We start from the raw sequence: 22,130 nt of genomic DNA on the forward strand, positions 1-22,130 counted from the left end.
TTGTATGTTTGTCGGAGGGGGGGGGGGGGGGTTGGGTACATGAATCTATAAAGTCTTCCACACATGTGCAACCGGAATGGAGACACAGTGGCAGAATGCCTGGATATTTGAGGCCCATCTGTAGGTGCAGCACCAGGACCATGCCTTATCCCCCCACTCTAAAGGAGCTCCCCAGGGCAGTTTATGACCCAGGCAGTCATTGCTGGAGCACCAGAGAGTTATTGGTGTCTGACTGGCCTTCCTGTTTGTGAATGGCAGTGATGATGGTCCAGTCAGTAAAGATCCCTCCTCTCCCCCTTTCTCTGCAGAGACCCCTATGAATCACAGAGACCTCAACACAAGTAGCGTTACTGCTGTAAAGTGCGCTGGTGTTCGGAGCCTCGATTGAGATGAGAAACACAACGTTGGAAACGCTGCAACTGACTGGGAAACTAGAGGAGTGTTAGGCATGGTTTTAAAATGAGCATGTGTTAGCACCAGTCACATTAACCCTGCTGCCATGCGTCGTCTTTGTTGTATTTTACACTTCAGTCTGAAATGTGCAGATAGGGGCTTGTTTAGCCGTCACACTGACCTCGTCCCTTTTCACTGTGAAAGAGCTACACTGAGAGGGGGAACACGGTCAAAGACTTCTGGCTGCTTTTCCAATTAGCCCTGGACAATCTGCATGTCCTCCACTGAACTCCCATTCATCCCTTCCCAAGGACCTGGCTTTGCATGAGAATTGAGCCTGGGGGGCTTCAGCTCCAAGCTCCAAGCCCTGGTAGGTCTAGTTTGATGTCTTTGTCAGCACCCCCCCCCCCCCACTTGTGTCCCTGGTCCCTTTTAATTGGGGAGGGAAGGCCACCTCTGCTTATCTGCTTGAAGCTGGTTGATTCCCAAAGGGAGCAGACAGCAAGGATATTGTTATCCAGAGTGGGATTAGGAGTGACGGAATCTTCTAACATCAACAGAAGCCTGAGGACAGGACCCTCTCGCAGGCAGGGGGACTGGACCCTCTCGCAGGCAGGGAGACTGGACCCTCTCGCAGGCAGGGGGACTGGACCCTCTCGCAGGCAGGGGGACTGGACCCTCTGGCAGGCAGGGGGACTGGACCCTCTCACTGCCCTTATAAAAGTTCCCTGGATTAAGCAGAGTATAATGAAAGCATGATAAAGTATAGCAGGGTGGTGGATATTACAACCTGCCATTAAAATAGACCCAGTCAAATCAATTCAATGACTTACCCCAGGCTAGTCTCTATATGTCTTAGTGCTGAAAGAGTTACATTAAATAAATGAGCTTGTGCACCACACACACACACTTACACACACACTCACACACTCAAACTCATACACAATTACACACACACACACTCAAACTCACACACAATTACACACACACTTACACACACACACTCAAACTCATACACAATTATACACACACACACACACTCAAACTCATACACAATTATATACACACACACACACACACAAGCTGTGGAAGGCGTTTGAATGAACAATGAATCAAAGAGACGGGTCATTGTGGGAGCTGAAAGACTGCTAAAGAGCCTCTCTGCAGCAGGAGAGCTGTGTGAGCACTGCAGATCCTGAGACAATGAGCACCCTGCAGCTTTACTTCCTGGAACAATCTGCACCCCATCACTACCTGGAGGAGGAGAGGGGGAGGCTGCATCTGGAGAGCTGCAGAGGACATCATCATCATCATCATTATTACTATTACTATTATTATTATTATTATTATTATTATTATTATTATTATTATTATTATCAGTATTATTATTATTAGTAGTAGTAGTAGTAGTAGTAGTAGTAGTAGTAGTATTTGATTAGGATCAGGCAAACACATGCTAATCTTCCACTAGAAACACATTTTTGCACAGTAGGAAATACCTTATTGCATGAAAATGTAGCACAATGTTTTATTAACTCTAAAACAAACATGAAATGTGCAGTTAGCAATGCCAGACATTGATTGAAGCTGTTTCCACACAAGGTGCAATTTGCATAATCTTTGAATGAAAACCCCACACCAGTAGTGCAATGAAACCAGGAAGGAGTCCCTGTATGGGATTGACTCAGTACACCAGTTAGAGCCTATCTCACACTTGAGCCAGCTGAGTTATGTCCCTACACGTATAACTAACTTGTCAAACTTCATCTCTCCTGCAGCTCTAGTTATTGCTATAGCATTGATTGCACAACCTGGGCTTTGTATTGTTCGACAGACACGAATAATAGCGCGGCTAGACATGCAGATATCCTGCCGGCTCTCCATGGATAACAGCTACAGGTTTGCTTTACACGTTCATTTTAAATTACACCCATTATTTTTGCAATTACAGCACTAACTCGCCCCGCAATAAAGCTGTTTCAATGCAAATCGCTTTTGACACAGTTTCACGTGCCTTATACTGTGTTATTAACGAGGGGTCCCGGGCTTGGAGGCGAACAGTTCAAGCTGTCTTTACAATGAATCACACTCGAGATATGAAGAACGGCGTACCGGTACTACACCCGTTTGTTTGGGAGGTTTGCGCGTGTGGCGTGCGGACACATGCGCGTAAACAACCACCGCGTGGTTCATTTCTCAGCTGCTTTTGTGAAATCAAACAGTTTTACTTTCCTGGGCTTCAAAGCTGAATGACGGTCGCTGACAAAATGTATAGGCCCTACTGAAGAAAAGTGAATCTACTCATTTTAACAATGTGAAATGTGTGGTAAAGTTTCGCTAGAGTCTAATTACACCGGGAGCCTGGAAAAGCATGCATTGGTTCAAACAAGCACACGTATCTGTTGATGTTTTCCTATTCCAATTCATTTGTAACAACTCGTTTTATTAAATAAGAAACACATAGACGGTGATTTGACGACACGCTGTGTTTGCATTAAGGCATAAATAGAATGTGACGCGTGCGTAAAAGCTCACTGGCGAAGTCAAAAGTGTACCGATAAAGCCGTTAATGAGCTATTAAATTATAATAACGTTTTAGAATGTGCCTAATGTCACATCTGGGTATCAATCCTACAGAAGAGTTATTTTGCATTTGTAATTTGCCGTGCGGGAGCAGACAACCCCCTGAATGAATCAATCGGATCTCTACTCCGACCCCACTCGAAAGCGACGCCAGTAAAGGATGCCTATTGCCCCGCACATGCTGCTACGGGGTGTCGAGAGTAAGCATGCAGTAAAGCGGCCTGTAAAGAGTTTGAAAAGTTTACTTAGACGACCCCCTCCCTGAAAACGATCAAGTTCATTTACAATCAGCTGGGGACAATGGTTTTGTGTTGACCAATGAGAGCACGGAGTCAAGTACCATTAGCTGCAAGGCTAATTAATGAAGGCTCGGACTTAGCGCACGTTTGATTTAGTTCAAACGTATCGGAGCTGGTTGTTGGAACACACACAGGCGTCATGGATATAGCGTTTTAATTCAGCTTTATGTGATCAATCATGTCGAGACTTTTTAATTTGTTAAAAAACACGAGCAGGAAAGAGTGACACAGCAAGGACCATGAATTAAACAACAACAATAATAATAATTAAAAAAAACACCAAACAAACAACACATTTGGAAAGCTCGGTGACGGGAATTGGCGATCCAGGACCGCTTCGCATTCAAGTTAACATCTGGACGTTGCGCTGCCTTTAACCCGGAGATACCAAACCCGTTTGACTAATTCATTAATCTCCGAAGCTAAGCATGTCTGATCGGTCTGTCACCCCGGGTTCGGAGGCTTCCAGTCGGGCACACGAGCTCCACCGGACGATGTACACGCAGGAGAGCCTAGCCGCTTCTCTTCAGTTCGCCAACGGGATGCTACAAGACCCGAACTCCGTGTTCAATAAACCCGCCTGCTACAACGGTATCGCCGCCCAACATTTCTTCCCGTTTTCTGCAGTCGGCGGTGACTATCGACATCCCGATATTCAGGTAGCGGACCTGAGCCAAGCTAGACACTGGTACCCCTTCTCTACCCCGGAGCTCACGGGCCAAGTAGCGGGACTGACCACAGCCCACCAACCGGCGAATCTGAGCCCACGCATCGCAGAAACCCGGGATCAGATCAAAAGCGACATTAAAACCGAAAAACTGGACGAATTCTCGCCTGAAAGAAAATCAGCGCTGCCACCGCCGCCCGCTACCATGGCCCCCGGGGTTTATCACTCAAACCACTGGAACCCTTCGTTCTGGCCCGGCTTGACCCACGCCCCAGCCCCCGCCGCCACTCCGGTCTCCTCTTCGCCCAGTAGCCACAGTTACCCGACGGCTGGTGTCTTCACGACGGCAGCGCCCCAAACGCTACTGGTCCCAGTGCAACAGACCTCGAACCCCGGGAGCAGCGGCTCCTCCAGTGGCGCGGGCAGTGAAGTGGGGCAGTCTAGCGACTCGGAAGAAGAGGTAATAATTTTCACATATTTTAAATTTGTGAAACAATTTGTATTTTTTTTTTTTTGTAGTTGGGTGACCTTTTAAAAAACTGAAGAGAACATTTACATATATTGATTGGAGTGTGTGTAAAATAAAACACACAGTTTATCAAGTTGTTCAGGTTTTAGCCGCGCTGCCTGTGAGTACACAAGCGGAGAAATTAAAAATGTCCCCAATCCTTTTTTGAGGTGTGTCTTCTAAGGCGCCGCTAGATTTCAGTCACTGTGCTGGTCTCTCTCTCTCTCGCTCTCTCTCGCTCGCTCTCTCGCTCTCTCTCTGTAACCAGTAGTTCTAATGCATGTTTGGCTTCATAATGCACTGTTATGTAAGCAAGCATTAGGTATTGGTGACTTGCTATTGCAGGGTGAACGTGCAGGAAGTCCATGGGTGATGCTGTAAGATTTAGTTATTTCTTGTGGTCAGTCACTTCATTTTGTCTTGCAGTGTTAGTTCAGGGTGTTTTCTGTGATGAAATTGTCACTCCTGGTCTTTTTGTCCCAGCTCTGTTCTAAAATGGTTTTAATATAACCATTTAACCCTCAGTCCAAACCCTGAAGTGGTCGGTCATTTTGCCTGTTAGCCCTGGAGTGGTACAGCACAGCCCTGCTCTCAAGTCCCTGCTTGTCAGTGCCTCGCTTGTCTGTTCTCAGGAGAATTTGTCCACGGAGGAGCTGGAGCAGTTTGCCAAGGAGCTGAAACACAAGCGGATCACCCTGGGATTCACGCAGGCTGACGTGGGGCTGGCGCTGGGCAACCTCTACGGTGAGTCCAGGCACTGCCCTCTTCCAGTCTATGAGCACACTCCTCCAAAGCTGTTCAACGCCTAACAGTGCTGCATTTAGAAATGCTACAAAGGAACTTTCAATTCAATGGCAATCCATTTCGACTGGAAGTCTTGCTCAATGTCTGACCCCTGTTTCGACTAGAAATGGAAGATGTTGACAGACCTCGCGTTAAAATGTTTGTCATTGGAATTTGTAAGCGAGTGCAGGTTGAAGAGGCTGGACCCTGTGTTTTTGGAGTATTGGTTATTTCTTCTGTGTGTGCCAATGAGTGTCTCTTCTGCTTCTCCTTGCAGGGAAGATGTTCAGTCAGACCACGATCTGCCGGTTCGAAGCTCTGCAGCTGAGCTTCAAGAACATGTGCAAGCTGAAGCCACTGCTGCAACGCTGGCTGAACGAGGCTGAGAACACAGACAACCCGCAGGATGTGAGTACAGCTCCAAACACTGCGCCGTCCTATGCAGCGTACGGGCGCTCCAAACACGGCGCCGTCCTGTGCAGCGTACGAGCGCTCCAAACACGCCGTCCTGGCTGGTGTGTGTCCTGAGAATGCTGTAATGAGATGCTCTCTCTCTCTCGCTCTCTCTCTCAGATGTATAAGATTGAGCGTGTGTTTGCTGACGCCCGGAAGAGGAAGCGCAGGACCAGCCTGGAGGTGACCGTGCGCGGCGCTCTCGAGTCCTACTTCATCAAGTGCCCGAAGCCCAACACCCAGGACATCACGCAGATCGCAGAGGACCTCCGCCTGGAGAAAGATGTATGCTGCTTTCCTTTTAATACCTTCACTGGGAGAAATACTACACCTTGCAAGAATGCCATTGTATAGCCTTTACTTGGTGTGTAGTGACTTCTGGTGTTCGGATACTGTAGTTGCATTATCAAAATGATTTTAAAGATTACAGTGTGTCAAACCATTGTCCTTGTTTGCAGCTGTTGTACTAAAGTAATGACAATGAACAGGTGCTGGTTAATATTTTCAAAATGTAAACAAATATTCCTTTTCATTGAGCTCAGACAAAAATATAATTAATACCACATTGCATTAAATGTGTGCAGTTCATCTATGCACTGGTTTACTTGCATGCTGTGTTAGATGCAGTCATTTATAAATTCTGCTCGTCCAGCAATGTTTGTTTGGACTGTACAAGTTGTATTTGTAGAGTGGTGTGTGTCGCTCTGCTCCCCCTGACCTCTCCCCTCTCCTCTCCTCTCAGGTGGTGCGGGTGTGGTTCTGTAATCGACGTCAGAAGGGGAAGCGTCTGGCCCTGCCCTTTGAAGAGGAGGGTGCAGAGGGGCAGTATTTCGATCCCAGCCCACAAATGCCCCTGTGCAACGGGCATCTCCAAACTCAGGGGTACCCTGGCACTGCACCCCCACACCTCTACCTACCCGCCTTCCACAAGCCAGAGGTCTTCAAGCAGACCCTGCCCCAGGGATTCCCTGTGGGGCTGGGACACCTGACCAGCTAGAACCCCAGCCCCTCCCCGGCCAGTCGATGTGAACGAAAGGACTGAGAACCAGCTAGACTGGACGCTTGCAGAGGAAGGACTGACAGCAGCCAGCTAGCTTTGATTTTTAAGAGGGCTGTCTTTTTAAAAGTGTTAATCCTTTTCTGTTATATATATTTTTTGCTCACAGTTTTTCCAAGCTGCAGAGACTTTTCTTAACTCCTTTGCTTGCTGATCGCTCTGGTCCGGGTGTCCCTCGTGTGTATTCGAGTCCCCTCGTGATACAGGAGACCGGAGGTTCTGCAGGAACGTTTCACTGCAGCGTCTCTGTCGTTGTCTGAGCTTCTCCTCCAGTGACTTCGTGCTAAGGACAGAGAACAGGCATGCTGAAACTGCCTGTATCAAAGGGGCTGTGCTGTCTGGCCCCCTCCCTCTGTTTGCTCACTGCTGTGGGGGGTGATTGCAGACCTGTAACTGACCATGCATCCTGGGGTTCTGGATCAATTGAAATATTTCATGGCCCACCCAGACCCATTCTCTTTTTCTAATCTCATTGATCTCCCAGTCTGGAGGGGTGGCAGTGGGGAGATCTGTGAAGCACAATGAAATATGCAAAGTCTAGTCACACTTGAGTCATGCAGGAAAGCTCTCCTTGCACTGCTTTACAGAGCCTTGCCACTCAAAGGCCACCGTTTTCTTTATTTTTCTATAGAAGTGATCTAAACCACTATTACTCATTTGTGCCTTGATCAGGTTATTCCAATCCAGCACCTTGTTCCAACCACAGCCTCAACTACTGAATCGTCAAATAACAGATGCATTTCAAACTTGGGTTGAACGGCCGGGGGAGGGTAAAGGTGCCCAAAACTGCTTTTTAAAACGCAAGCAAAGTACGATGCAATTGTTGTAGTCTCTTGTTTGGTGTGGTTTATTCTCAGATAAGGTTAAACGTTCCAGTTATTGCTAATCCTGTACCTCTGCCTATTCGCTAATTTATTATTTAGCCAAAGTCTGTATATTTGATCAACTGAATATCTTTTTTTTTTGATGTGTAATTAATTAAATCATTGCTGCTACTTTTTTTTTTATACTACTGTCTTTTGGTTTTGTCATTCATTATGCTTTTGGCGGTTGGGTTATTTATTTATTTTTAATATATATATTTTTCTCTCCTAAGCAATCCCAGTACAAAGCTGCAAATCTCAGAAGTTGCACGCCTCTGCAAGGAATATTTAATGCCAGAAAAAAAGCCAATTGCTATTCAAATATTGTGCTGTGTTAATGGTCATGTGGGGACGTTCCTGTACACCTGTTCTTGTTAACCATCGCGTTCCTGGAAACCACCGCTCGGTATCGCTGTTGTGTTTTCACTTCTCCCTTCTCCTGCTCCCTGCTATTTTATTTATAACAGAAGGAATTGCAGCCTGTGCTCTGGGGAGAGATTGTGTTGTCATGTGATTACTCCAGCACAATCTCTTGCACCATCAGAAGCGAGATAAGATAAGGTAGAAGTTTAAAGTCATTTTTTCCAGGTTCTTCAGGGGTGTGCCTCGCGCCCCTGTGCACTTCAATCAGCAGAAGCAGAATATAAAAACAGCTTTTTTCTATGTGCCTGACTTCCTTTCTCAGTCATTTTGTCATCCTGTTTTTAAAATCATTTTCCACATCTAATATGTAGAAACGCATGTTTTAAAAAAAACAAAAGCAGTAAAGCTTGGGTTTGTATATATGTAAGGGATAAACAGGCTCAGATCTAAAGCCGGGGCCACACGCAGTTGACAAGGTACAGAAACCAAATATGCCGCCAACAACAAACAGCCCTGATGGGAGAGCGCGTTGGTGTGGGTGTGGGTGTGGGTGTGGGTGTGTTAAGGTGACAGGTTTTCAACCCCCATGCATATAAACAACAGTGCATTAACTGAATTGCAGTTAATCTCAGAATACAAACATTGCTCCAAGAAGCGTCTCTGCTCTGTGTGGTGGCTTCTAAAGCACAACTGTCTGCTTTCAGAGAGTGGTTTCAGAATACAAGTGTGAAAGCTGAGCTGTTGTGAGGGTTTTTCAAAGAAGCTGGTGTTTCTTATCTGGTCTTTCCTGAAATTGATGTTGTGCAAAAAAAAAAAAAAAAAGGCCAGCCGAGCACAAGAACCCTTCCAAGAATAATGAGTCAGGCCGCACTCTCTGAAGTGCATGCAAGCTGTTTGATCAGATACTCAAGAAGGTTACCTTACAGGGACCAAGCTCCAAATACAGACCAAAACAGCACTGTGAAAGCATGGCATTTTTAACCTGTGTTTGCAGGAGTGTGCCTGGATTAGTCTCATGGACTAGTGTGGGTGTTTCAGAGTAAAACTGAACTGTGGAACGCTGGCATTCCAGTGGGACGCAACACCTCTGTTGAAAGAATGTGTTTGAAAGAAATCACAACAGGACAGAAAGGTAAAATAATGGGGCTGCTCGATTCATATGAGGGATGCGTGCCTGCAATAGTAGGTCGGTTTCACTCTTGAATTCTGACTTATTCTTCCACAGCAGCGTCGAGCAGCTCTGAGGGTTTCAGAAAGGAAGCAAAGGGGGAGAGGGGGCTTTAAGACGAGTGATTCATTTCCACTCAATCTCTCCTGGCAGGTCCAGTCACATTGTGACAGATATTTGCACACCACCCCAACCACAGAAACAAGCCTGCACCAGCTCTGGTGGTAACCGTGCCCCAATTCCTCCCTCAAAAGCGTAGTGCTGAAACGGGTATACGTTTGTTAAAAGGTCCTAGCCACTTGTTAACAAGGTAATGCTGCTTGGCACTTCTTGTCAGTTAGGTAAAACTAATGCCTTAAATCTGTCTGTCAATGGCACCTTGCTTGAGTTTACTTCTAAATTGAAAAATCTGGGTGTGATGTTTGATCCAGGGTTAACCTTTGAACCGCATGTGTTAAACACTGTCAAGATTTCTTTTTTCCACCTCAGAAACATAGCTAGACTGCGACCTATGCTTTCGCAATCTGCGGCTGAAAAACTAGTCCATGCGTTTGTGTTTTCCAGGATTGACTACTGTAATGCCCTGTTTGCTGGTGTCTCAAATTGCATCCTTGCCAGACTTCAGTATGTCCAGAACTCTGCAGCCAGAATTCTGTCCAGGTCTTCCAGCAGAGATCATATTACTCCTGGTTTAGAGGCCTTGCATTGGCTGCCTGTTAGGTTCCGAGTCGATTTTAAAATTCTACTGCTTACCTATAAGGCTCTTCATGGGCTGGCCCCACTTTATTTAACTGATCTTTTATCTGTGTATACTCCTACCCGCAACCTCCGCTCGCATGATCTTAGATTGCTGTCCTTCGCGCTTGCCTACGCACTGTGGGCGACGGGGCATTTAGTTGCTGTGCCCCACATTGTGGAACTCCCTTCCTATAGAGATTACAGGCTCTGCTACTTTGAGTGTTTTTAAATCAAGTTTTAAAACTTACTTCTTTAGAAAGGCTTTCTTATGATTCTGCATTTTGTGTTATTGTTATTATTATTATTATTATTATTATTATTATAAACACAAAGCCGCAAACGTGAGAATCTAACGTACATTCGAACAAAAACAAACTAGAAAGCGCTCCATGGATACGCTGTAAAGCCAGATGCTCAGCATACATCTTACGGAGCACATAAACACTTTTTTAGTATTTATTTTCATTGTTTAGACTTGACTTTAGAGGAGCAAAAACGCACGTGTTGCCCAAATCACGCTTCCAGCCTGGGAGGTGCATTGACTGATGTTTCATTCCTGATTTCCACTGCACTAGCAAGTGTACTTCCGTCTGCTGAGTAGGTCTGATATGTGCAGTTTTGAAAGAAGCGCATAACGAAAATGCATTTTGGTATCTGGTACCATACTCGATTCAAGAAAACTCAGTTAGTCTGCCTTATTTTCAGGTAGTCTGTGACACCCACACTTCCTGTGTCATCTGCATGTTTTCTAAGAGGGCTAAAGCCATTGAACCAGTAATAAACTAAACCTGAATCGGCCTCCTCTCTCCGCATATTTGAAGTGTTTGCAGAGAGTCCACACATCTGTCTGATTCAGTCCTGATGCAATGAAGAGACCATTAGGAACACCTATTACTACTGTAAGAAGGCTGACAAGGTTTTTTTTTGTTTGTTTATTTATTTTTGTTTGTAAAAATGCTGACGAAGACGACAGCAAAAGTGCATACTGTGGACATAAACACGGGTTTCAAGCTGCTTCGTGTATCAGTCAGTGCAGAGACCCGGTCTTACCACGTGTTTGAACAGCATCCTAAAAGTGTTGTCTAGGCTTGAACATCAGTGGACTAATCCAAAAGAAATCATTTCTAATAAATACAAATAATAATAACATGATGAATAATACTATTATTAATGAGAAGAATATTGTTCTAATGTTAATAATAATAATAATAATAATAATAATAATAATAATAATAATAATAGTGTCCCTTTAATTATGTTCCGATGTTTTCAGAAAGACATACTGAACGCTGAGTTTTTAATTTGACTGGTAGGCCTACAGAATAATTCTGTCTCTCAAATGGCTTTACTCTCTTAAAGTTAAATTTCACAAAGTCATTATAAAAGCACAGACATGCGTCTGCAACCAATGGTATTCCCCGAGGCGTAAAATCCTCTTGTTTCTATCATAAAAAAAAAAAAAAAAAGTTGCACTGGTTGCAATGTGAATCTGGTTTGATTGGTGTCAGTAGAATTGTAATCCTCGAGTTTTTATGACGTGTCTCTGGCCGGGCAGATTGAACCGAGAGCAGACAGCGGCCGCCGACACGGTTGCATTCTGAGTCAATGCACGCACCGCTTCTTTCTGGTTGATTTATTTTTTAATCATTGCATTCTTTCAGATAAATCACAGAGCACGGTTGTCATTGCAAAAGAAATACGTTTTAAACTGCAGAAACCACCAACTAAACCCTGTGCGGGCCAGCAGCTTTCAATGGTCTTCTTAGTCAACGGCGCGCTTCACCTACATTTAAAACGAGGGGCATCAAACCAAACCCCAGCTTGAAGGAGCTGGCGTGCGATGTGTGTGTGTGTGCGTCTTTTTAAAAGTGCGATGTGTTTAAGTTGCTGTGTGCGTCTTTTTAAAAGTGCGATGTGTTTAAGTTGCTGTGTGCGTCTTTTTAAAAGTGCGATGTGTTTAAGTTGCTGTGTGCGTCTTTTTAAAAGTGCGATGTGTTTAAGTTGCTGTGTGCGTCTTTTTAAAAGTGCGATGTGTTTAAGTTGCTGTGTGTGTCTTTTTAAAAGTGCGATGTGTTTAAGTTGCTGTGTGTGTCTTTTTAAAAGTGCGATGTGTTTAAGTTGCTGTGTGTGTCTTTTTTTTAAGTGCGATGTGTTTAAGTTGCTGTGTATATGTCTTGCAGGCAAGGCGTGCAGTAGACTATATCTCGTGCACTTTGGAAACTTTCTGGTCGCAATTGTAAGCAGTCACAATGTATTTCAGTGGTATTGAAAACCCCAGGGTGTGGTGCAGTTTTCAACGGACAATAAAGACTGGAAGGTAATTCTGTTGCTGTTATATATATATATATATATATATATATATATATATATATATATATATATATATATAGAACAATAAATAAAGCTGTGTTAAGTGACGGTATTTTTAAAATCATTCGCTGCTTGCTACCTGAATATAACCTTTAATGGGGTGTGTTTTAAACCCAGAAACAAGGCCGTCACGAGCCATGAGGTCCATTTTTTGCATCATCAATGCTGAGGCTCGTGTAAATGTTCTGGTAAACTACAAAAGACTCGTTCATTTTCTGTGTTGGTTTGCCGTGTAACAGAAATCTGGAGGTTGAATATTAAATACCAAGCAGTCATATTAATACTGGCAGCTGGAGTTTGAAACCGCGGCAGAATGGCAGGTCTGGTTACGACGCTGGCATCGACTATTACTGTGCTCGGAGCAGCAGCTTCAGAGAGAGCTAGTGGAACAGACGCTTCATTTGAATTGATATCATTCTGCGCTTGCACTGCAAAATAAATAAATAAATAACTCTTAAATTAAACACTGTTATTTTAGGAAGCTGAAACTCATTTCTGCTATGGGCAAGGTAATTAGGAATAACAAGCTTCCATCTTCGTTTGGTTTGGTTATTTTAAACTTTCAGAAATAGTTTCTGCCCCTATCTACACTACATGGCAACATACATATTTTCTTTGTTGTATTTCTGGCACAAATAAACAAACACTTAAATATATTAATACGTGAATAAATAAATACTGTACATTAAAAAATATCCCAACAGCAGCAACACATATATAGGAAGGTGGATCCACGTGGTTGCCGTGGCCTGTGGCTACACCACCATAGACTGAAAAGCTCCAGCGTGATTAATTTGCTTCCTTCTTATAATATCTAAATAAGTGCTGGTATTACCACTAACACATGAACACATCAGGAAACGTCTTACTACTACTACTAATAATAATAATAGTAATAATAGTAATAATAGTGTGATATTTAGGTAAGACTCTCTTTAGGTGGCCTGCACTATACCTGCACCTGTATTGGTTTGTATTGTATCCATTTCAAATGACTCACCGGGAGTTTCTACAGGATTTAACTTTTCAAAGTCTGCTAAATTGCCTTGTGTATAACTGAGCTCTGCACCTTCTGTTAAAACATCGTTTGATTGTATTTGTCCTTTGCAATTCCACATGAAGGCAGCTGAAAAAAAAAGTCTTGGGAATTCAAATTGAAAAATCTATACATTTTGACCTCATTGAAAATGTTACATAATTCTTATTTAATTATTCTAAATGATTAATAATTTGTATTAAAAACGATTTGATTGTCAAAGATTTTTTTTTTGTAATGTTTTGCTCATTTTTTTTTTTTCAACCGAGAAGATACTGAACCAAAGCTTCACACTGGTTTACTGGTTGCACCTTGAAAGCTGTAGGTTACACACAACCTTATAGTTCATTTTAAACTTTCAATTAACAATTGCGCAGTTGTTTCAAATTTAGAAACCAGAGATAAACACCATTGCACTGCACAGTAAGACTGCCCTGAATACAAAACACATCCTGAGAACGGACTGATCGGCTGCCATTACAATTTCTCTCTTTTTTTAAAGAACACTTTATTCATCTTATTTGATAGCAGAACTTTTAGTGTAAGCTTGTTTTATTCAGAATCAAAGGCTTGTTTTTCCTCTTTTAAAGAACTCTGCATTCTAATTGCTACCTGGAGTTTTTGCACTGTGATTTTCACATGCCGTACTGTACCCTGGAATGTTTCAGCATGACGCATGTAGTATTTATATATTCACAATCGCTATGGTACTTGAGACATAAGATGGCGTTCGCCCGCTGGTACAATGGCGATGCCTGCCTATGCAGTACTGTGTGTTCAAGTTTCTTTACCGTCTGTTCAGTTCCACGAAGTGCTTTGGCATTTTTTTTTTATATATATAAATCAAGATATCTTAGATTAAGATTTCGCTGTGCATGCTGCGCATTTTAATTTAAGAAGCATGACTACACCGTTCATGGTTGGGTATTTTTAAACATCTTCTGAAACATTTGGGAGCAGTGGTTGGATGCTAATGATTGCAGATTCATAAACCACTGCTGACTAAAAGTCTGATCAGCTTTAAACACCAGACAAGAGGTGCAGACCACAATAAAGGGTTTCCTTTGAAGCCTGGTGAAGATGGGGTGTGTCCAAGGCAACATTTTTAGCCATTTCAAAACCGAAACTTAACAGCACCCGCTTCTGATAATCCGGTCAAGTCCCGGGGACAAAACATCGTTTTTAATGTTATTGACCAAAAAAGACGGTTGAGCAAGTTTGCTTTTTTTCCGTGCTAGCTGTCGATGCCACGCTTCCAGACCAAAACCACTGCTAAGTAAACAGTGTTCTTCTGCACCAGCGCTGCTGGAAACACAGTTGAAACAAGCGGAAGAGGCATTTTACCACCATGTTGGGTCACATTTTGAATGAATGAAATACTCTTGAAATGCATGACCAAGACAGTGCTTATGAATCAAGCGCATTAAACTGTTACTAAAACAGACCTGTGCAGTGCAATCATATGGAATGACCCGGAAGACTTTATTACAAAAACTTCACAACAACAAACCGGCGTGTTTAAATCAAGTGTAATAAAACACCCAACCGTGTCTTTACATTGCCTGCAATACAATCTTACTGGGGCTCTTTTCAATGCTTTTAAAACAATGTTGGTTTCCTAAGAATCAACTGATGGCATTCTGTAGTTAAAAGCACGATGCATATATTGGGCTTTTCTTAGATTTCTCATTATCATTGAAATGTTATCATTTAACCTTCCTTTGGCCCTGCAGTAAATTAGCACCACACAGTTCAGTATTTGCCTAACATCCCTGCTGTCAATTACCTGTGAAGCCAAGCCTCCAGATCGTGATAAGCTTTAGTTTTGGGGAGCCAGTCATACTTGGTGCAGATGGTACAAAGCCGCTCCCTCCAGTCTGTGTACAGCTTCACGGTGGCCGTCTTCCTCCACTCGAAATAGCGTTGATATCGACTCTCGTTGCCCGCCACCTCCTTGAGGTAACCAGCCAGCTCTTTGGTGGAGTGGAAGTCATCCACGTGGATGAACGAATCCGGGGGCAGGAACTCCTCGTAGTTAGACCTGGGAGGGCCGAGCACCACTGGCACTGCCCCGGCCATGAAGGCGTTCCTCCAGAGCTTCTCTGTGATGTAGTCCTGGTACACCGAGTTCTCAAAGGCCAGGTAGAAGCTGTAGTTGGAGATGGTGGGTAGGAGGCAGTCCGGGCACAGCGGCCGGTGGTTGGATTTCCCGAAGACGTCCACTCTCAGGTGGTTGCGCAGGCTGGCGTACACCAGGCTCCTCAGCTGCGTCCTCTTCTTGTTGCTGACCACCCAGGTGGCTAGTCCGGTCTTGGGTCTGGGGTGGTGAGCCCAGCGGCCGGAGACCAGCTCCCCATATGGCACGGAGATGTCCGCATCCCTCCTGTAGCTCAGGGTCCAGTTGAATAGGCCGTTGAGCTCCTTCACGTTTTTGTTGCCACTCGGGGACTCCAGGGACATCCAGACCCACATCTGCCCCGAGGGTCTACGCTCCCAGGTGGGCAGGACTGAGACCTTCCTCTGGATCTCCCGGTGGTGGAATACAACCACATGGGACTGGTTGAAGAGGGAGCGGTCGTCGGTCAGAGTGCAGTGTCGGATGTTGTAGAGGTCCAAGCAGACGTCCCCGCTCAGGTTGGAGCTTTTCCCGAAGGGCCAGTGCCACAGCAGGACCCTCAGCGTGTGCGTGGCTCTGTGGGGCCGCTTGGTGGTGTCCATGCTGAAAGCTGCCAGCCAGATGACCAGGAAAACCAGCACTAGTTTTATGACTGCAAACAACAGCTTGTGCAGGTTGGAGTTGGAAATAGTCAATAAAGTGGCGAGCATAGGTCCTGAGAGATATAACTGGACCACAGCAAGCGACACCGAAGAGACAGGCTGGTGAGCTCCACTGGAACAGTCAGGACGTTCTGTCTGGGAAAATGTGGGCAGGAGAAAGACAAAAAAAAAAACAACTCATTTTTAATGCTGTTACTGATATGCAAGAGCACCAGCCTGTGAAAGTGTTATTTAAGAAAGAAAAAGGAAGGAAAAGGAACCGGCGCTAGGTTTTTTCACAATGACAGATCTTTATCAAACGAATGCAAATCAGCAGTGTTGATCTTTCTGAGTGCGCAAAGTGCCTAACTGAGAGCCAGCTAAGAGCCCAACCTAAACCCCTTTCATACTGGCACTTCTACCCAGGGTAGAGTCCCGCGGAGTGTGAAACCACGTACCAGGGTATACCCAGGTCCCAGCGACCCACCTCAGGATGTGGGTTTTCACCCGGATTGAGCCAGACTCCAACACAGATTGAAACTGCAGCATCCCCTTGGTGTTGAAAGCTATCTTCAATACTTACAAGATAACACTCTCTGCGCCATCTGCAATGGGAATTCTGATCTGGGGTGTAGGACTAGTGAAGCTTAAAAAGAGAACATTACTTGAGGAGGAAAGGGTATTGTTGTAGTCAGAGACCACAATGAATTTGTGGTTATAGTTGTGCAATTCAGGGTATTGCTGCAGTATTTGGGGGTGGGGGGTCTAATTTTTAAGAGAAAACGTTTAATGCACACATGTTTAACATGGTAGTGCTGCTCAGTGTTTACAAGGTTTTGTTTTTTAATATGCTTCACCATACCGCTCAGGGTTTACGTTTACTTACTGTAACGAGTCTCCTCTTCGTGGCTGCTCAGCAGGAGACCCGTACTTGCTGTACTCTAGACTACACAGCTTGCTCTTTAGTTGAATGGCATGTCTCTCTCGTGTGAACCGTACGGTTCACGTCCAGCCCTCGCCTCACCATTCAATTGAAAGGGCTGAGATGCCAATTCATTGCACCATGCTTTAACAAGCGTTCATGGGCTTATCACACTTTGCTGTGCTTTTACTATGGGAAACTTTCTATTAAGGGCTGGGGGCTCAATAGCCATTTTGCAGTGTGATAGTTGTTAGGATTAAGTTAAGGGTTGGTGGTTTTAGGATTGGGTTTCTGTGTCGGTGCTTCACGAAGCCTTGATGTTCCTGGTGCATTTGGCTCCAGTAGTGGGTGTTCAGAACAGGGGGTCTGTGTGACACATGCAAGGTGTTCCGGTTCTAATGAAATGCTACAGAACTCAGGGCTGACCTACTACAGTTCAGAGGGAATGTGAGTCACGCAAGGCAGCACACCCTCAGAGGGAGCACATGTTATTTACTTTTCGAAATGAAAACACACAAAACGAAAAAGAAAAAAATAATAATAAAAAAAGAAATCGCCCTCTAAGTGAAATATCGGAGCTGTTTATTTCTGGCTTTGTTTTTTTGCGTGGGTGTTATTTTGTAGCAGTGATTTTTGGGAATGCAGCCCGTAGTTTGAGTAGTCATGCACTGACTGCACCCACATGGTTCATCCACAGACCTAAACATGAAGGCTTGTCCCCTTGGCAGGTGATGCACCCACAGCTAACCAGCAGGTGGCGTCAATGAGTCAGTGTCACGTGACTGGTGTGCTTGGACTGTTATCCATCACGGAGTTTCAATTGTTCCTCCAGTACAAACTTCCAAAATGAGCATGTCCCAGTTCAACACGAACCAGACAATACAGCAAGTCCCAGCTTGTGACAAACCGTGTGAAAATGTGTGTATATGTAATTATCAATCATAACTTTACCACTTAAAATAATATCTGAAATCTATGTTGTGATCTAAATATACTGGTCATTTTTAAAAAATAATATTTGAAATTATATATAGATATAGATATAGATACAGATATAGATATATAACTACAGTGTACAAAATTGAAGGCATATGAAAGAAAAGGTTTTTAAAAATGTACACAAAGTTTAAAAGATTAAAAAATATGTAATATTTAACTTTGCTGCTTAAAATAATATCTGAAATCTATGTTGTGATCTAAATATACTGGTCATTTAAAAAAAATAATATTTGATATATATATATATATATATATATATATATATATATATATATATATATATATATATATATATATATATATATTTTAGCTCAAAGAGCCAGCTGCCCATATATATATATATATATATATATATATATATATATATATATATATATATATAAACTACAGTGTACAAAATTGAAGGCATATGAAAGAAAAGGTTTTTAAAAATGTACACAAAGTTTAAAAGATTAAAAAATATGTAATATTTAACTTTGCTGCTTAAAATAATATCTGAAATCTATGTTGTGATCTAAATATACTGGTCATTTTTAAAAAATAATATTTGAAATATATATATATATATATATATATATAGATAGATATAGATACAGATAAACATATATAACTACAGTGTACAAAATTGAAGGCATATGAAAGAAAAGGTTTTTAAAAAACGTACACAAAAAATTAAAAAAAAATATTTAATTTTCAGGACATTTCGGGCAAAAGCTCTTCTTCAGCTGTTTATATATATATATATATATATATATATATATATATATATATATATATATATATATATATAATATTCCACATATAGCAAAACAGGTTAAAAAAAAGCCTTTTACTCCTATAAGTAAATTAGTCCTTTAAAAAAGAAAAAAACACCTTGTAAAGTCACAAAACAAAAACCTAGAAATAATTCTTATCTTTCTCTTTTTTTGAAGAATGGTGTAATATACACTTTGCTTTGAAAATGTGCCCCATAGCTGAAATATAATTATTATTATTCATTTCTTAGCAGACGCCCTTATCCAGGGCGACTTACAATTGTTACAAGATATCACATTATACATTATTTCACATTATACAGTTATCACATTATTTTTACATACAATTGCCCATTTATACAGTTAGGTTTTTACTGGAGCAATCTAGGTAAAGTACCTTGCTCAAGGGTAAAACAGCAGTGTCCTCCACTAGGGATTGAACCCACAACCCTCCGGTCAAGAGTCCAGTGCCCTAACCACTACTCCACACTAATGAAGTTCATTTGAGAGAAGCCACCGAGATGTGCTTTGAATGGGGGTCCCTGGAAGCTGCCACTCACAGTTCCTCTCAATCTGATACAAGTGCAGCATTTCTCCCAGTCTCTTTTGTGCAGAGCTGGTGTAGATCGATCACTACAGTAGCGAGGTCTCTTACCTTCCTGTGCAGCTTGAATCACCCGCAGGAGCTGAATGTGCAGAGCTGGGAGGCTCGCTCGCACTCACAGATATGTGCCAACAAGAGGAAATTTCTTCATCGCGTTGTGACAGCGCTGCTACTAATGCAATCTTGCTGAAATCTTGTGGTCTTTTTTTATATTCCTGCTGTAGTAGGTTTTATTTTGCTGGCGTTTCTTTTTTTAAACCACAGATGCCACTGCTTTTTTTTTTTTTTTTTTTTAGCTGTATAAATCACAAAAATAAACTGGCACACCTGCTTTGTCACCTGCTTTGTCAGCTACACAACAACACACGCCCACCCACACACCCACGCGCCCACGCACACCTCAAAACAGCTGTTTCCTTTTTATTAATAAAACACTAATTACCGATTGTACTTCTAACTGCAGATTCTTCAACCAACCAACCTCTTACCACTCCTTTAGGGTAACATGATGTTACATGATGTAAAGCAGTCCAAGATTAGTGCTAACCAGGGTCTGTGAAACCAGCAGTTAATTTATAAACTACACTGTGAGTATTTGAGACCCCACAACCCCATTCAATTCATGCAATCCATGGCTCTGAGTTCACAGCGTCTCACAAGCAATGAGTTTCCTCCCTCCCTGTAGCTTTCAGGCCATGAAACAGCCATCTGCAGCAGCAGGATATATATATATATATATATATATATATATATATATATATATATATATATATATATAGTGAATCTCAAACCATTCCAGAATTGAAAAATTCTACTAGTCCAAACTCGAGGTTTAATTTGAGTTTCTTTCTAGTGGAATTGTATTTTATTTGAGTATTTCTAAGCAGGGTTTATGAACAACATATTTAAGCTATGCTTTAGCCCAGCAGCTTTAACCTTCAAGTCCCATCCCAGTAATTTGAGGTCTCTTTTCTTTACACAGTAGCAGAGTGCAGTCCTTGTATTATAAAAGCCTGAGCTGTGACCCCAGGGGCGTCTGGTCACCCAGCGAAGGAGCAGGAGTGCTGACCACGCACTGAGTCCAGTGCAGGGATTGTCAGGGTGACTGCATTTCAGCTCCTCAACAGCAGAACATTTACTTGAGTACACTCTAGTAACCTGCGCTCACAGTGAATCTACTCACAAATAAAAATAAGACACCAAACTGACTCATCATTTTATGCCCTGCAAACTCTGCTCTGTTTCCTGTGAGCGTACAGAAACAGAATTGTAACACTTTACAGTATTAAATTGAGCAGTTTGCCCATTGGCTGTCGGTACCATGGTTTGCCATGTTTTTTTTTTGAATATGCTTTACCATACCTCTCTGGGCTTTACAATGCTCACCTAAATATGCTTTGACTATACTTTATTACACATTGCTTGTTTTAATGTGGGCAGCTTTTACATTGAAAAACCCTGTCCTTCACATTTTAATATGTGTCGTTCAGTACCACCCTGTTGTGACTTATCATTTCTGAAGTAACCTTCCAACCACATCCTTTGCAATAGCAATATATTATATATAAAATCAACTCTTCCAGCTGTGCAGATGATAGTATAGTTTGCATTTTAACCAGATTTATTCCTGGTGCCAAGCAGGTGGCGGTTGGTGGGAAGGCCTGGAAAGGATCTGACCACTTCCTCATATTTTCATTGCTAGTTCCATCAGCGATACCACTCAAGCCAAATTGTGTCATGAAAAAAAAGGAATTGGGTGCATGTGAGGGTTTTCAGAGGCAGAGGAAGAATAAGGGGGCGACCTGGGATCCATTTTTCTACATTAATCCTTCCTGCAAAACCAGCCCATCTCAACTGTAAGGTAAAAACAAAAAGGGTTCAGACAGACAGCGGTCCACAGAGACAGGATCGCGGTGCAGTTGCGTGGGAAAGCCCGTGCGTGACCCTAACCGTGACCCCGGCCACTGCCCTCCTACATTGTTGACAGGAAAGGAGCCCTCGCTGAAGGCAGAGGTTTTTAAACCACCTGCTCCTCCCCTGGTTAAGGTGATGGCATGAGACAGGATGGTATCTCCGATAATGATCTGAGAAAGCAAAAGCAGAAGGAAGTGAAAAAGGTTAAAGTAACACCCGCCCCCCCAACACACACACACACACACACAAACAGACACACACACACACACACACACAAACACACGCACGCACAGACACGCACAGACACACGCACGCACACACACACACACACACACACACACCACACACACGCACACACAGAGATACACACACACAGACACGCACGCACGCACACCACACACACACACACGCATGCACGCACACACACACACACGCACACACGCACACAGAGATACACACACACAGAGACACGCACGCATGCACACACACACGCACGCACGCACACACAGAGATACACACACAGAGACACGCACGCACGCACGCACACACACACAGACACACACACACACGCTGACACACGCACACACTCGCACGCATGCACGCACGCATGCACACACGCATGCACGGACGCATGCATGCACGCATGCACACACACACACAGCGGTTGAGGCTATATAAAAACAGATTAAGTCTCCATCTTTTGAAGATGAGCCAGGCCAGGCCCTCCCTGCTCTATCTCAGTGGATCTGCCCTTTTTCTCCAGCATCTTCAGATGAGCAGCCGTGTTTTCACAATGGCAGGTAGAAAGAGTAACCGAGTACAGCCGTGGTGTCAGTAGCTCAGCAATCGTACAATCAGAGTAAAACTAGAGACGTCTCAGTCTAACCCCAGACCACCC

At 43.3% G+C, this 22,130-nt stretch overlaps 2 protein-coding genes across 4 annotated transcripts; one reads left to right on the forward strand and one right to left on the reverse strand.

Moving 5' to 3' along the window:
* Positions 1 to 294: 294 nt before the first annotated feature.
* LOC117973861 (alpha-(1,3)-fucosyltransferase 7-like) lies at positions 295 to 19,511 on the reverse strand. 3 transcript variants are annotated; one of them, XM_059005729.1, is made up of 3 exons: positions 19,370 to 19,511; positions 15,068 to 16,190; positions 295 to 1,121 (listed from the first exon to the last, which is right to left on the reverse strand). In XM_059005729.1, exons 2-3 carry the CDS (start codon positions 16,105 to 16,107, stop codon positions 1,109 to 1,111), a joined length of 1,053 nt encoding a protein of 350 aa, XP_058861712.1. In that variant the 5' UTR covers positions 16,108 to 16,190; positions 19,370 to 19,511; the 3' UTR covers positions 295 to 1,108. The 3 variants fall into 3 exon arrangements, with proteins under 3 accessions (XP_058861712.1, XP_058861709.1, XP_058861711.1); XM_059005726.1 differs by having other exon boundaries at positions 15,068 to 16,194; XM_059005728.1 differs by lacking the exon at positions 19,370 to 19,511 and having other exon boundaries at positions 15,068 to 17,995.
* On the forward strand, positions 2,446 to 7,746 carry LOC117973862 (POU domain, class 5, transcription factor 1-like). Its single transcript, XM_059005725.1, has 5 exons — positions 2,446 to 4,402; positions 5,083 to 5,194; positions 5,511 to 5,641; positions 5,807 to 5,971; positions 6,429 to 7,746. Exons 1-5 carry the CDS (start codon positions 3,704 to 3,706, stop codon positions 6,681 to 6,683), a joined length of 1,362 nt encoding a protein of 453 aa, XP_058861708.1. The 5' UTR covers positions 2,446 to 3,703; the 3' UTR covers positions 6,684 to 7,746.
* Positions 19,512 to 22,130: the final 2,619 nt, after the last annotated feature.

The sequence above is a fragment of the Acipenser ruthenus genome, chromosome 31, assembly GCF_902713425.1.
Source record: "Acipenser ruthenus chromosome 31, fAciRut3.2 maternal haplotype, whole genome shotgun sequence".
Classification (NCBI taxonomy): Eukaryota; Metazoa; Chordata; class Actinopteri; order Acipenseriformes; family Acipenseridae; genus Acipenser; species Acipenser ruthenus.

What these genes read in the sequence shown, in the direction of transcription:
- LOC117973861 (XM_059005729.1), bottom strand. Translation starts at nt 16,107, where the DNA reads ATGCTCGCCACTTTATTGACTATTTCCAACTCCAACCTGCACAAGCTG.
- LOC117973862 (XM_059005725.1), top strand. Translation starts at nt 3,704, where the DNA reads ATGTCTGATCGGTCTGTCACCCCGGGTTCGGAGGCTTCCAGTCGGGCA. An exon ending in CTAGCGACTCGGAAGAAGAG is followed by an intron (nt 4,403 to 5,082) that starts GTAATAATTTTC and finishes GTCTGTTCTCAG; the next exon opens with GAGAATTTGTCCACGGAGGA. An exon ending in ACACAGACAACCCGCAGGAT is followed by an intron (nt 5,642 to 5,806) that starts GTGAGTACAGCT and finishes TCTCTCTCTCAG; the next exon opens with ATGTATAAGATTGAGCGTGT.